The sequence below is a fragment of the Podarcis pityusensis genome, assembly GCF_964106645.2.
Source record: "Podarcis pityusensis genome assembly, chromosome: 2".
NCBI classification, from domain to species: domain Eukaryota; kingdom Metazoa; phylum Chordata; class Lepidosauria; order Squamata; family Lacertidae; genus Podarcis; species Podarcis pityusensis.
In genome coordinates, this window is record NC_138029.1 from 103,422,556 (window position 1) to 103,439,028 (window position 16,473).

At 42.2% G+C, this 16,473-nt stretch overlaps 1 protein-coding gene across 6 annotated transcripts in view; it reads right to left on the reverse strand.

The window, feature by feature from the left end:
* PTPRG (protein tyrosine phosphatase receptor type G) overlaps positions 1 to 16,473 on the reverse strand; it is a 542,845-nt gene that overhangs the window by 128,990 nt on the left and 397,382 nt on the right. For all 6 annotated transcript variants that reach the window (XM_080995611.1, XM_080995608.1, XM_080995607.1 and 3 more), the window contains exon 6: positions 6,220 to 6,286. In XM_080995611.1, the coding sequence (XP_080851737.1) occupies positions 6,220 to 6,286 (67 nt within the window). The remainder of the gene's footprint in view (positions 1 to 6,219; positions 6,287 to 16,473) is intronic.

A 16,473-nucleotide genomic window follows, 5' to 3' on the forward strand; every position in this document is an offset into this window, starting at 1 on the left:
GTTCTGAATGTGGTATAACGCCACAGATCATGCTGGTCGGTAATCACACAGTCCAAAGTTGGAGTTAACTTTTTATTAGCAAGATCACAATTTCCACAGATTTGGCTGCGTGTCAGGCCTACTGAGCACAGCAGCTCTTTCCTGGTGGGTCTTATTCAATGAAATCAGTTGCCGAGATTGAAGGTTCCTGCCTCCCCACAGCAGTCTATGTCTCCAGGGCTTTTTCCAAGCAATTGGAGAATGCACCAGCATGCAACCAATCTCTCCTCTACCTTTTTCATGCCTCTCCTGGTTCTGGGAGACCGGGGGGAGGGGAACTTGTTGCAGCAGGAAGAGACACCTATGACTCTTCACCAGCCTGACCCATCTCTGCCTCGTGGCCTCCCTCCTCCCACTCACCAGCTTCAGCTCCTGATTCTTGACATTCCTCTGCCACAGGCTATCCCAGCTCATGAGGCCCTGTTACCCCTTTCAGCTTCCAACACCTTCTCTTCCCCATCTTCTCCCTCTGACCACCCATTGTCATTCCACCACCACTCCCCAGGCTCTCAGCTGTCTTCCTTTGAGGGTTCCCCAGCTGCTTCCTCCCACCATTCTTCTGGGTCCAACCAGTCTATGACATAGAAAGCCTTTTTACTCAAATTGCATTTGGTTGGCAAGGGATTGTGCAAGGTGGATCTAGGCAAGCTATAACTTGGATGGGGTGAGCTATAAATATAATGTATTTGCACCAGCAGCAAGACTGCAGTTAAGCAGTTAAGCTCCCCAATAATGCCCACGGCAGGTTGCACCCAACCAACATGATACATGTATTTTTAATCTTTGTTGGAAGCCGCCCAGAGTGGCTGGAGAAACCCAGCCAGATGGGCGGGGTACAAATATATTATTATTATTATTATTACTACCACCACCACCTTTGGATCTCCTTTGTCTGCTTAAGGGAAATCACTACATTTAGAAAACCTGGGGAGCAATCTTAACCCCACTTGCCCAGGAGCAAACCCCATTAACTCCATTGTTAGGATTGTGCTGTAAATTTCTAATTTTCACTGAATAAATTATTACTTTATGCATTTGTAATAAAGAATATTTCCTGAACTGACAGGATAAAATTTTCAAAGCAACTGGTCTCACAGACAGAAGATTTGGAGCTAAGTTTAGTTTCTGGGCAGATCTTCAATACTCTCAAGCAAAGGAAACCCATACTGTTCTATAGACTGGGGATGTGTCTTCCAAGATCCTGAGGTCATCATTTGAGGCCCTCCTCCAAATACCCACTCTGACATAAGTTCAAAGAGTGGCAGAAAGACAGTGGGCTTTCTCAGTTGTATCTCATTCCCCATTATTGTTTGTAAGCCGCTCTGAGCCCGGCTTTGGCTGGGGAGGGCGGGCTATAAATAATAATAATAATAATAATAATAATAATAATAATTAAAACAAAAAAATTCCTTCCAGTAGCACCTTAAAGACCAACTAAGTTAGTTCTTGGTATGAGCTTTCGTGTGCAAGCACACTTCTTCAGATACAGTGTGTATCTGAAGAAGTGTGCTTGCACACGAAAGCTCATACCAAGAACTAACTTAGTTGGTCTTTAAGGTGCTACTGGAAGGAATTTTTTTGTTTTGACTATGGCAGACCAACACGGCTACCTATCTGTAACTGGAATTATTATTATTATTATTATTATTATTATTATTATTATTATTTACAGGATGTTCCCCCAAGTACTTCATATAGCCCTTTCTAACAGTAAGAGCTGTGGAATTCCAGCAGTGGAATAGACTCCCATAACTGGTGGTGCACAGGTTTTTAAGCAGAGGTTGAATGGCCATTTGTCATTGCAGGGGGTTGGACTAGATGATGCTTCCACCTACATGATTCTATGATTCTAGCCTACACAGTAATCAGCTGGAAGGTTACAAGAAGCAGGCCCATTTTACCATACATATTTGTCTCTCAGCATTATACTAATACCATGAACTCTATGCACTTGTGAAGCTACATGGTTTCTAAGTTGGGGCTGGATGGGAGAACAACATATTAGCCAGAGGGCCCGACCAACAAGCTATTTATTTACTTCAATATTTGTACCCCATCTTTCTGTTGCAAATGGGGCCTTAAAGGCAGTCCTAAACACCAGCTTTGGCACAAACCACAAGAGCTTGATTACATTTCAAAGCTTATTTCTCATGTGTTACATCCACATACCTTTTCAAAGGCATGTTGGCAGAAATAAATATCGGGGGAAAGGGGGAAACTGTTCGATAAGGAGAGCATTTAATCTTAAGCCAGTCATGGGGGTTTGGGGGAAAAAACAACAATAAAGGGACTCCTGAGATATGCAGGTGAAAAAGACTCAGGTGGGTCAAACTCTGCTACTTGGATCAGAGATCACACTTGCTTGCTCTGCCAAGTGTTTCTGTGTCTACCATGAGAGCGCTTTGGGAGGCGTACAAAGGTTTTATTTTCCAAAGAAAAGGAGCTACAGTGGTGGGCCTGAGATCAATTTGTGCATAACTAGCTTGCTGTGTTTCCTCTTTGTGTGTTGATAAAGGGGTTACCCTTCCCTAGCGCCACACAGAGGAGCCAAGCTGAATGGGTGTGTGCATGTGAATTGAACCCCAATGTGGTTTATTGTGGCACTGAACCATGGACTACAAAAATGGCCAGGGATTGGGCCTGCCCATCCTGTGGGCCTGCCCTTCCAGTAGTGACATGGAAGCATGGCAAAATTCACACAAAGCAGATGGTCCAGAGATGCAGCAAAAGTTGACACCTTCTGCCGTGCAAATCCAGTTGCCTTCCAGTGATGTGATACTGACCTTGGTCAGCCCTGTCCATAATAAATGTTGGGCTTATCTAGGTCAGAGTTTTGCATTTGAACAGCAACTTGATATATTAACTGTTCTACACTTTTCTAGAAGAGCTGCCCAGGGCTGATCAAGCAGTGGCAGCATGATTTATTCAGACGCAGATATTGTAAAAAGCATAAAAGTGACTCAGATGAATCCTGCTGCCTTTTTATCATAGTTGCTCATGCCGATTCTGGCACACTGAACCTCCTGGTGAACACTGCAAAGTGTGATTGGGAAGACATAAAGATGTGTTGACATTGACAGATGATGACACACACTGGAGATCTGCAATTGACCACGTCTCACTGCTATGCATATACCAATACTTCAATACTTTGGTGGTGCCTTCCAGATGTTGTTGAACTGCAACTCCCATCAGCTGTAGCCAACATGGCCAATGGTCAGGGATGCTAGGAGTTGTAGTCCAACAACATCTGGAGTCTGATTACTTTTGTTTTATGGCATGCACCACAGCGATTATCAGTGTACAAACAGTAGGTGTACAGTGCAGAAGCAGAACACAGAGAAGCTGATAAGACAGTGTTGAAGAAGGAAGGCCATTCAAATGTAAAGAAGTCTGAAATCAGAAGCTGCTTCTCTCCCCCCCTCCCCCCTTTTGTTTTATGGGGATAAATTGCTTAGAACTGGAAGTAGCTGCAGTACCTGCCTGAGGGCAGGAAAACATGGAAGAAACCTTGCAAGCGTTCCTCTTTATCCCAACACTGCTAGGATGTTTGGCATACAGTGTATTTTTCTTCAATAGTATTTTCTATAGTACTTCTGGTAAAAGAAAACTTTCTGCAACATTAGGATTCTAGGAAACTAATTCTTGGAGACGAAGAAAAAAGAAAAAAAAAGAAAATAACCAACAGCAGCAAATTCTGCATTGATTTTTTATGTTGACATTTCTCTATCATCATTACTAAGCTGGTGACAGTGTGAAGGGCACAATTATTTATGTTCCATCAAATTAGCCTGTAATTCAAATCCCTGACGATATCTCCAGCCTAGATAGTTTATACTCCTGCAGAATGTTGTTTCTGACATTACACATCTTTGCTAATCACTGGAAGGACATGGGAAAGTGAGAAAACTTTGACATGAGGAGATGGCTGCAAGATTTTCACCATCTGCTGGTACCGACAAGGGTTTCATGCATGTTCTGATTAAAGGCATGCTATATAAACAGCACATGGATGAGGCTGTTTATTCCAGACTTGGGAAACCTGTGGCCCACCAAATGTAGTTCAGAGTCCAACGCCCATCAGCACCAGTCAAAATGCTCAATGGTAGGGAAGATGGTAGATGTAGCAACTGGAGGGTCACAGGTTCTTTAAAGTTGAAGATGTTTGGGGAAGGGAGTTTTTGACAGCTGTGGTTTCTACTGTCACCACAAAATGGTAACCTGCCAACTAAGGTGAGAAGTAAGGCCAAGAAGCAAGAGATTGGCACAGCAAGGGGAGCTGAATTTCCCATGCTGCTTTGAGCTAACGAACCAACACCTTAGCTGCAAGCTTATCCATTTATTATAGAACTTGTTTGAGCAACAGCTGATCACTGTATCACAGAGCTCCACCATCATCCAAGTGAAGGAACAAAGATTTTTTCCGTTAGCAAACAAGGATGCATCCTGCCCTGTTTATACCTCCACCCTCCAACACCCCTGTTATGGTGGACAAAATTGAGAATTTAATTCTTTCTCATTTTCAGATTCTTATGAGGAGGCAGGTTTCCCGCAACACACCTGCTCATTTCCCCCACTTGAAATGTGAACCCCTGTTGAGAAGGAAGCAAAATATACATCTCTTGCCCACCTAGATTGTGCGGTGTGCAGGACTGAAAAATCATTATTATGTGGGGAGGGAAAGGCATGCCAGGGAATGATATCGCTATGTACCAGACAATATTCTATTTTTGAGGGGATGAAGTATACCTGCAAGGTACAAGTATGATTAGGCGCCAGCAGGTATTCCAGCAGCAGATGGAAATGGAATGGGATAGTTTCAATCATCTTTGAGGGGGTTGAGACCTTGAAATACAGAGCGGGTAGGATGAAAGACTACAAAATATTCTAGGTCACTTAAATGCTAGGTTTGACTGCAGTGTCAAATTACGTAATCACCACAATAGCCCAATTCACTCTTTCGTTCGTTCTTTCTTTCTTTTTTTTGGTGCGCCAGAGTCTTCTGTTGCCCAGTGGGAACTAGATAATAACATCTATTTCTGCAGAAAACAACATGGTTTTCATCTCAGTGTGTAGTTTTTACTTCACAGCTGAAGACTACAATTTATAAATGGCAACAAGCGTATGGAAAATTCCTTAAATGAAGGACTTCGTGGTGTGTTATTGTTTAACCCCTATTTTTCACTTTCTCTAGATTTATTGGCATTCACAGCTGCAACATTAAATGACTCTGAAAGCAGAGCAATTAATCCAGAATCCTATTTGTTTTAATCTAACACTGTCAACTGGTTTTAGGTTTCCAGTCAAGAGAAAAAAAATGTTTGTTAAGCTCCACAGCTCTAGCTAATGTCTAAAGACAATCCCCTAGAAAAAGGTGTGAAGATGTTTTATAGACTGAACAGAGATTTATTAGGGTACCTAACTCTGTTTCTGCAGATGCCTTGTGAATTATAATGAGATTATTAAAACTTTTACAAATCATTACATTAAAAATCTGACATGGCTGCTTTTGAAATTAGACCGCTTCTCTGTAATTGCTAATGGTGCATTACTGGTGATAAGGCTTCGGAAAAAATTCTCAATAAAAACTTCTTCAAAAATTTAAGATTTATTTATTTCACTACCCCGTTATAAATTCAAGGATAATAGGTTTATGTGCATCAGAATAGCTGAATGATCACATTTATGTCAGTGATAGAAGACGTTCTCCTGCTGCAAACTTTAATTAATTTTCACAGATAGTTAATTTTCTGTTTCATTATCATCTCCCTAAATTTGAAAGACAAACAATTTATAAACAAACAGAAAACTTTTAGAGGGGGAATGAATTTCCAAGCAAACAGAAAATTAGCTGCAAGAATAAAATGAGAACCAAAGTAGTAATACACCTATCTATTGACTGGCTTGCTTTTAAAGAACGATTTATGATAAACATATTCCAAAGTTCCAACTAAAAAAAGACACTTTTTTAGAAAAGGATGTCAGTCCAAACCTATTTCCAGGTAACAAATGACTTTGGGCTTCATACAAACCAAATAATAGCTTCAGTGCCCTTAAACATCAGGAGATGAAAAATATACACCTCAACATGTCCTTTGAAAGGGTGACCCATTCCATTAAGGGCAATATTCCAGGCCTTCTACTCTTCCCAGCAAAAGGTAAATTTAAGCAGCTACTTACCATGATGTACGACACCCTTCAACCCGTGGATAATAGGCTCCAGTGCGGGATTGTCCCTCTGATTGACCTACATGTAAATAATACATGATTGGTTAAATCTATTCTGGCATCAGGCAGAAGAAGAGTCTCAATTTAATCTTCTAAAGGAGAGGAAAGATGCTATCTAGGAAGCTGCTTAGTCTTTATATTTAAAACAGGTCTTCACCAAACAATGAACACTTAAGATTTATAATATAATAAAATAGGTGACAGAGACTAAATCACAAGAAAGTCTTCAGAAGGCATTAACACATTAGAAATATCATCATAACCTGGGAAGGGGGTGGGAGGAACGAATAGTTGATAGCTCTACACTTGCTTCTTTCACTGCCACAGATAAAAATGTCTTAGATAAATATAGAAATATCAAGTGATCAAAGAGCAGCCACTTTTTTCCAGGCAAGAGACTTAAAGGCATAAAACATGGAGGTCAACTGAAGACAACGAAGTTCTTCTGAATTGCAAGTGAGGTGGACTAGTCCTTGATAGAACAGAAAACTTTTATTTACTTCATCTTCTGCAGATTTTATTATGTCATTTATATGCCACCTTTGTGCCCAGGTGCCCAAGGCCGTTTACAAGGTTAAATTACTAAAACAAATAAATGCCATAAAGAGTCAAGCTAGCCCTGTAAAGTTAGAGAAGGGACAGTTCAACTGAGGCAGGCCCTGATGTTGTCTTTGCCTCCCTCCCTCATTCTCATCTTCCTTCCCAGAGGGAAGGTGGTGTCTGCTGGCCCTGTGGGGTGGAGGGGATAATCTGACTGGGGCAGATGAATGCCTAGAAAAGGTCTAAGAATCATCTGCAACATGGCAATTTCAGACAATTAATTTCTACTTATGTTTTTTGTAGCAGAGGGTTTACATATATCGTACTGCACTTGCAAATGTCAACGACCAGTCTGTGGCCTGTGGCGATGGTGCTGTAAACCTCACAGAAAAGGTTCCTACACCTTTGCATCCAAACTATAAGACCATCTTATTTCACATTTCAACTACAACATTTGTTAAATGCTTCGAGGAGGTACATGTGAAAAGTGCCGTTAGCACGTGCATCTGTCAAGAAATTCAATGATTTGGGTATATGCGTTAATGGTCAAAATTGAAAAAGTGCCCTAGGCCAAACTCCAATCTATAGGATGACCCCCAAGCAAGTTCCCATACAAACCGGAATTCTCGTTCATTTCAATTGAGGGGATTGCTCGTGTACACGAAGGGATTTGTGGATACATTGTGCTCACAATGGGGAAAAGCTGGTTTTTACTTAGAAACCCTGTTTTCCTCCCCTCCTTCCTCGGACTCATTAGCATTCCACAGGAGATTCCTTGGGGGGGGGTGCTTCTTGTATGTACACACTATGGGAAGGCACTCAGGGCTGCTGGTGGGTTAATTAAAAATTAACACAATTATGACAAACTGATGCAAGCTGGATAAAAAGTAACACAATTATGATAATGCAAACTGGATAAATTGAAATAATTGTACTCGCTTTACTTTCAGAAAGGGTTCAGAGGAGCCTGAACTGACCTTCCACAGAATGCATTAGCCACAGTGGGCCTAATAAATAGTGCAAAAACATGTCTGCAACTAAGCGCCTTCAGGAGCAGGAGTTTTGAACCCATGATCCACCCTTTTGCTTTCTCACAATAACTTGTACCCTCTTGAAGTTGTTCCCCTCCCCAAGGGAATCCAGACCTAGGTTAAGAGGGGGGCTGTAGCTCAGCGGTAGAAAATCTGCTTTGCATGCAGAAGGTCCCAGGTTCAATCCCTGGCATCTCCAGGAGAGACTCCCTGCCTGAAACCACAGAGAGCTGCTGCCAATTGGTATGATCAACAATGAGCTAGATGAGCCAAAGGTCTGACTCAGTGGTCCTGGAAACATACAAAAGTTATGTGCCTTGAAGGAGAGCCAAATAATGGACAATTGTGGGTGAGGCAATGGTTAAACCCTGGTTCCATAAATTTTGATGTGCATAATACAGTGGAACCTCAGGTTACATATGCTTCAGGTTACAGACTCCGCTAACCCAGAAATATTACCTCGGGTTAAGAACTTTGCTTCAGGATGAGAACAGAAATCATGCTCTGGTGGCGCGGCGGTAGCAGGAGGCCCCATTAGCTAAAGTGGTGCTGTGATGCATTTGTTGCTTTTGTTTTCAATTTATTTTTATATTGTTTAAATTCTATCTGGGTTTAATTACTTTTTAATGATGATCTGCTATAAGTTTTTCTGTATTTTATCTGTGGTTTGTATTTGTATCTGTAAGCTGCCTTGAGTCCCAGTTTGAGGAAAAGGTGGGCTATAAATAAATATAATAACAATACCATAGGTATTTAATTATGCATTTTGTGATAAAATACACATTTTAGAATGCATCTTTAAATACTAATTTTCGTACTGTACTCACTTTTTGAAAAGTTTTGAAAATTATTGCAGAACAGACTTATGAATAAACACATGTGGGAAACTGACACAGACTGGAAACAGACTGATCCATCCATCTCCAGTTCTGAGAGAGCTTGTGTGGAGAAGGCAGCTGGGATCCCCCCCCCCCCCGGTTCAATAAAGAATACATTAAAAAACTATTATAACACAAAGCTTTTCTTCTTCTTGATCCATTACTTGTTTCACATTCACTCATCACTACAAGGAGCCAACTGCACATTTGACATATGCAGTAGCCATCGCACATAAAAAGATCATTCATACTCTGAGCGTTAGTCCTTCCTCAGCAAATCTGATCAAAGGTGGAACTGCAACCATCTAGCCATCCACAAGAGCACAGCTTTTAGCATTCGAAAAGAAAAGAAAAAGATTCTCAGGAAAGATTGGGCAGAACATTGCATGTATCATTTATAATTGAACAGTGCCTGTAATCCTCCTTGATGGAGACAAGTAAGGAACTACCACGCTCAGTACAGTGGGAAAAAATAAACACAGCCTTGCAGTTTCAGTGTACTATTGTGCTATTTCCAATGCTAATAGGACTTTCTCACCTTAGGGTAAATGGTGCAAAGGTAAATCAAACCAGTAAAATCTCTTTGTTTATCACTTCCCCTGTGCTATTTCTGTTCCCCAATGAACACACTGTCGTAGGCAGAGTGAGCGGCTAGCGTTTAATGTGCTGACTACAAACAGCACACAATTTACAACTCACAACTGCCGTACCTTATTATGAGCTTAACTGGCCACATTATAATACATTGCAACGGAGGTCACGACGCATAATTTGGGAGAGATGCTTTGGGGAACTCAAAAGGTAGGGTAAGATTATCGCAATGTGCATTTGACATGGATCGCAGGACACAGCACACTTGGGTTTCATTTGAGGCGCCGCAATCACGGGGCAGGAAGGATAGCTCCAATTCAATGGCTGCCCCACTGGGATTAGAATCACAGGCCTTTTTCGCTCGAGTGCTAAACATGCCATAGTTTAAAAACAACACACAGCCATTCAAAGCAAGCGCAGGAAAGCTTCATGGAAAGGTCAGGGTTTTTCCTGATGATGAAAAGCCATTAATTAGTGGGCCTGGTGCTCATATGCCAACACTGAGTGCCAGAATGGAGAACACCTGTCCCTGTATACTCCGTAAAGGAGGTACAAATGAATGTCCTGGTTCTGGCAGGAAGCACCAGTGACTCTGGTCTACCAAAACGCGGTGTTCTACCAAGTAACATAACATTCAAAAGAGCATGTTCTGTCTTTTTGAGAATGGAGGGGGAGAAAGAAGAGTTACATGTGAGCTGCTTCTTTCAATAACTCAGTTTTGGAAAGGGAAGCAATCTTAAGAGCTGCAAAACAGATCTTGAGTTTCTTCCCATGCCAGCTGGAAGAGAAGGAGTCAGCTGCGAGTGACTGAGGATGCATGGGCCTAAAAACACACACCCAGATCTCTTGCTTTGGAGTAAAGCCAGGAGCAGTCTTGGAAACTGGGCGATTTAAGAGAGACAAGGAGAAGGACTCAGGAAGTAAGAGATGACTCCTCACCCAGCCTTTCTGTTGGTGAAATGCTCTGCAAGGAAAGGGAGAAATGTTACAGCCTTCCAGATGATGCAAGAAAAGGAACTCCAAAACTGCAACAAGAGCCTTCAAAGGTAGTGCTAGCACACTGGCATTCTGGATGCCATTAACGGCAAAAGGCCTGTAGCAGTCCTCAAGAGTGAGGGGCCCTGTTGCCACACTGGTCACTAGGGCTCAAGGTCCCACGTCACACAGGGAGCCTCCGTGCATAGAGCAGGCTCTCTGCTTCATAAGTTATTAGTGTTTTGTGTTGTGTTTATTGGGAAACAATAGAAATTCACTCAGTGAATTACAATGTGGCAAGAGGGACACAATGGAGGGGGACGCAACGGAGGTGGGCAGGGCCAGTGAGCATGGTCCTGCTCTCCACCTCACACCAACATAGGAAGCTGCCTTATACAGAATCAGACCATTGTTCCATCTAGTTCAGTACTATCTACACCGACTGGCATTGACTCTCCAGGAGTTCACAGAGGAAGTCTCTATCATCCCTACCTGAAAATGTTGAGGATTGAACTTGGGACCTTCTGCATGCAAAGCAGATGCTGTGCCCCTCAGCTGTAGCCCTTCCCCTAATTCCACTGGAATCATAAGGAGCTGAACACATGGCAGGGGCTACTGTGGTCTCTTGACTCTTAGGCTGAAAGAGACTGCCGTTTTTGGAGCTGCACCTGCATTCTAATTACACTGGGAACTAGTTGAGTGTAGGCTTTAGTTGAGTTTGACCAAACTGCGGGAGGCAGTGGAAGACAGGAGTGCCTGGCGTGCTCTGGTCCATGGGGTCACGAAAAGTCGGACACGACTAAACAACAACAACAACAGGATTTAGGAACTACATCCAGTCTCCTCGTCCCAGTTCCCCATAGTTGTGGGAACTGCTTGGTTCACAGCAGTGCTATTTTTCTAGAAAAAGAGGTGCCGGAACTCACCACAAACGCCTCCCTTGTTCTCTTATAATGGCAATGGCGCCTACCTGAGAGGTGCCGGAACTGAGTTCCAGCTGAAAAAAAGCATGGCGAGAGGCTATGAAAAACCAGGTTCTTCGCTGGTTGGACATGAGATACATACTTCTCTCCCATTCCCACCCAAAAGATTCTGGCTGCTTTCAGAGCCATTAATCTGAAGCAATTGCTTTCAATCTCATTAAATGGGCTCCGGTACTGCATTACAAAGCATTTCAAAAGAGGCAAGTAATTCGCTGTCACCTAGTCTATCGAAATCTGAAATGGCATGCATTCTGCACCAGAAAATGAATGGCTACAATTCTGCAATGCTTTTACTTAAGCCTTTCTTCTCAGAAGTGAATTATAATTTACTCCCTATGCAACATTTGGCCCTTGACGTGGAAACCAATAATCTTCAATCTTTCAAGTCTTACCCATCTGCTAAGTATAACAGCCAAGACAACTGGCATGCCAGGAATTGGATGAAGCCAGCTGCTTCTGCAGTATCATAGCACTAATACTCAGTGACTATCCTTCGAGAACGCTGGGCTTACTTGATATTTTCCTGTGGAAGCAATTTAAAACATACCCAATGTATTTATTTGCTTGTTCATTTAAGCCTGCACTTCACCTTTCCTCCAAGGAGTTCAGCTCTGTGATTTAGAGTCACAATAGATGGGACTGAGAAGAAGTCACAACTTGCCCAGCTGGCCATCTAGGAATATTATAGCACAACAGGGATGTGAAGCCACATCTTAAGAGCTACATTCACAATGAAGACTCTAGACCTTTGGCCACATAAGGTTTCTGTTCCAGATTCACAGCGAGGATTGCGACATGAAACAGGGAGCTATGGAACATGGAGATTCAATTAATGCATGAACAAATTGGATGCAAAGTCTTGGAGCCAAAATAGTCACCCCTTTGATGCTAGCCTCAATTTTTCAGTACCCCACAGGATACCCTTCTCATATAGAAGACCAGACGTGGGGAACATTGGGCCCTCCAGATGTTGCTGAACTACAGCTCCCATCAGTCCCAGCAACACTACCCATGGCCCGGGATTGTGGTACTTGTAGTACAGCAATACCTGTACTAGACTCTTAGATTATCCAGCATGGCAGGAGCTGAACTCAATAGGTATTGATTGATTGATTCACAGTGTGCATGGCGGACCTTCCAGGCCTTTCTCTTTCTCCAGTGATCAGGACTCTTCCTAAGGCCATGCTCCACCTCAGGCCACATCCCCCACCAGCCCTGCTCTGTGCCCTTCTCAAAAGCTTTTCCCAGACTAGAATGTATCCTTGAATTGCCTTTTGCTTGTGTGGATGGAGAGATCCGTGTTATGTGTGAAATCTCTGCTGGAAGGTCGCTTAATGTACAAAGGTAAAAGAAACCGATGTCCATTTTCCCACCATCTTTCTTCCTCTGACCTGGCAAAAGCCACTCTCATGTGTGTCCTGGAATGTTGCCCATGAGGGAACACAGCCCTTGGGCTGAAAGGAAAGTTCCCCACCTCTGATTTATAAGTATTTTTTTACCTTCAATCATATTCCCAAGACGGTTTATATGAATAAAAAATAAATAAAATGCAAATACAAGCAAAATAAACCAATGCACTATCAAAAAAGAAGCAGAGAAAAAAGAAAGTTGTACCTAAAAAACTTGAGAGGGGAAAGAAGAGGACTTTGTGCTCCCAAAAAGGTCGTAAGGGCAGATGTCAGATGAATCTCTCCGGGGAGAAGTTCTGTAAGACTGTGTGGCCCACATTCTAAAACATTATCGACCCCATCCAGAGGACTGCCATATCAAACTCCACTTGTAATATATTAACAGCTCAAAATATAACTTGTCAGTTCTCCTTCCATATCTACCAACACATAATTGAATTACCTCTCTACAGTTTATATGAATAAGAGTGGTTAAGGCTTAATAAAGGTCAACTTATCTACAGCAAACAGGATGGTTGTAAAAGGGAGCACATTTACACACACAGTCTAACAGAAGTAATTTACTCCAACATTAACTTCAGTATTAAGTACTTTACAAGTGCTTTTCACACGGCTATTTCAGGTCAAAACCACTGGTATTCCATACGCTTCAGTGTTTCCCCAGTGAAAACAAGGTACATATATACTTTCAATACCCTTCTTGCATAAAGACTCTTATCGCCGCCTAAGGACCTCTTCCCCAACCACATTGTACTGAAGGTCCTTCTCTCCTTGCTGTATTCATTTATTCTCCAACAGACAAGCCTGCATCTATTTAAATAGCAAAGTTTGTTGTTTGGGGATATAGATATCCTAGAAAACTAGCTGCCCTGTGTAAACATGTTATCAGCAGATCAGAATTAACCTCATTGGAGGTTTCACAGAAATGGCAGGATATGTGCCACATAGTGCCTTAAATTGCAATCCTAGCCACTCAGAAGTTAGTTCTACTGAATTCAATGGGGCTCACTCCCAGATAAAGGGAGGTTAGGACTGCAGCCTGAGAGTTTGTGTGCGTTTTACACTATACATGTGCACTATACATGCAACATGAGAATGTGGTGGCTCCCTGCTTATGGAATGCTCTCCCCAAGGAGGCTTGCCTGGTGCCATCATTACATTATCTTTAGGAACCAGGTGAAAACAGTCATATATATATATATATATATATATATATATATATATATAGTCATGATGTGCGAGATGTGGAAATTAATAGCAGCATGTTAAGTTAAATAACCAAGCCAAAAAGATACATGAGCTACAGGGGGTCTAGATTCGTCCAGGCAACTTTAAAGAAAAGAAAAGAAATAAACCAATCTGCTTTGAAAGTATCTTTTTTTTGTTTCTCCACGCATCACTCCACAGCGTTGCGCAAGTTCACCAGTCAAAGCCAGCACCACACCCTATTATACCACTTGTCGATAATACACCCGTCTGCAGATTGAAATTTGCTCCAATTTAGCACTAAAGAGCGAGTTTTCCAGGGGAAAGCAACAGGACAAGGGCAAAACTGCTGAGACTCATGCTTAGAAAGCATGGAACGAACAGAAAACCACTCAGACTTGTGCTTTCTAAGCTCAGGACAAGCAGAAGTGTGGTGTGGAAGAGTCTTGGAAACCAACCTCTTGTGCTGTCAAAGGTTTACAAATCCCAAATCCTATGTATCCTCTTTCCTTCTAAGCCCTGGTATTGTCTGTGTTTGAATGGGAGTAAAAAAAAAAAAGGTGATCAAAGGTGGTGGGGGGAGAGAGAATCATTCCTTTTAAATCAGGCCTTTGGCTTTCAATTATGGCCATTTTGCGTTGGTACGAAGTTAACCCTGCAAAAAACATGAGGTCTGCAGAATGGCAACTCACACTCATAACGATTAGTATCAGGAGGCACTTTCATTGTACTGTTTTTGATTCCTGTTAAAAAAGTGTTTTGTTTCAGCAAGCCTACCCAGAATACGTCATTTAATACGTATCCTTGTTCTTAAACTCTTGATTTTATCAGTATCATAAATATTTGATAATGTATTTCTTTGATTAAGCTATCTTTTTGTAAATGAAAAAAAAATACGAAAACACTTCTGCTTTAAGGAAAAACAGGACAAAATAAGAGCTGTATATTACTGGGGGGGGCGGGGGTAGGTAATGGCAAAGAAGGACTTTTTCTCCAGTACCATTACACAGCAGCAGTTCTCAAACTATTTTTCCCATGGAACACTTGAAAATTACTGGAGGTCTTGGCAGACCACTTAATAAACTTTTTTATTGTTGCTCTACAATTCAAAGCACATACATGACTCATATTTTAATAACCTTTTTGCCTTACCAATGCAACAGATGTGCTTTGGGATTAAATAAGAATATTTTTAAAATAAAAAGCAACAACTCCCACCACTGCCCTTCCACAATGATATAATCACCGAAGCCAGCACAAAATTATGAAAATTGTTAGCCTGATAACCCAGCCCTGATCAAAATGGTCTCAAGGGCAGGTCCACGTACACGTATTCTTGATTGCTCTGCAACCTTCTCATGAGTCACCTGAACGGAACTCGTGAACCACAATTTAAGAGCTTCTGCTGTAGCAAAGTTCCCCAATCATAGTGCCTGCCACATGTCTTATAGACTACAGTTCCCATCCACCTCACCCAGCATGGATGTACTACCTGGGGCTGCAGGGAGTTATCATAGAATTTTAGAACTGTAGAGTCCAACCCCCTGCAATGTAGGAATCTCAACTAAAGCATCCATGACAGGTGGCCACATAGTTCAGAACTTTTGGAAGGCACCAGGTTGGGGAAGGTTGTGTTATGGAGCTGACTGGAGTGCATGGAGCGTCTGCTCTTCTACTTTGCATTGCTTTTCTGCTGCTGAGAAAATACATTACTGTTCCATATTCTCTTGTACTGAGCAAAGCATGCTGGAGAATACTGCATTGAAGTCACTCTCTCCCTGTCTGTGTCTCAGGGTGGGATGTGGGTGGCGCTGTGGTCTAAACCACGGAGCCTCTTGGGCTTGCTGATCGGAAGGTCGGCAGTCCGAATCCGTGCGATGGGGTGAGCTCCCGTTGCTCTGTCCCAGCTCCTGCCAACCTAGCAGTTCGAAAGCACACCAGTGCAAGGAGATAAATAGGTACCACTGCAGCGGGAAGGTAAATGGCATTTCCATGAGCTCTAGCTTCCTTCACGGTGTTCCATTGCGCCAGAAGCAGTTTAATCATGCTGGCCACATGACCCGGAAAGCTGTCAGCCTGAAAGCGAGATGAGCGCTGCACCCCATAGTCGCCTTTGACTGGACTTAACCACTTAACCGTCCAGGGGTCATTTACCCTTTTACCTACTTACCTCACAGGGTCATTGCGAATATAAAAAGGGGAGGGGATCATGAAAGGTGCCTTTGGGAGGCAAAGGCAGGCTATAAATGTAACACACCAATGAAACATACAGCAATAAATTATATAACCCTTTTTAACCACCTCTTACCCTGGAGGGAAATGGCCAGTTAAAAGTGCGCTAGCTGAGATTTTAATGCCTCTTCTTACCAGAGACCCTCTTTAAAAAACAAAACAAAAAACCTCTTGTCACAAGTCAATATTCATTTACAAAATTACAGAGAATATTATTTCTCTTATACAGCCATCGAGAATATTTTTTTAAAAGGGCACTTTCTAGTTAACAGTTCTATCACCTACTCTTGACTACTTCTAAACCTGAATATGGAAACTCAGTTCCAATGACATGTAACCATGACAGATAGGGAACCAGTAA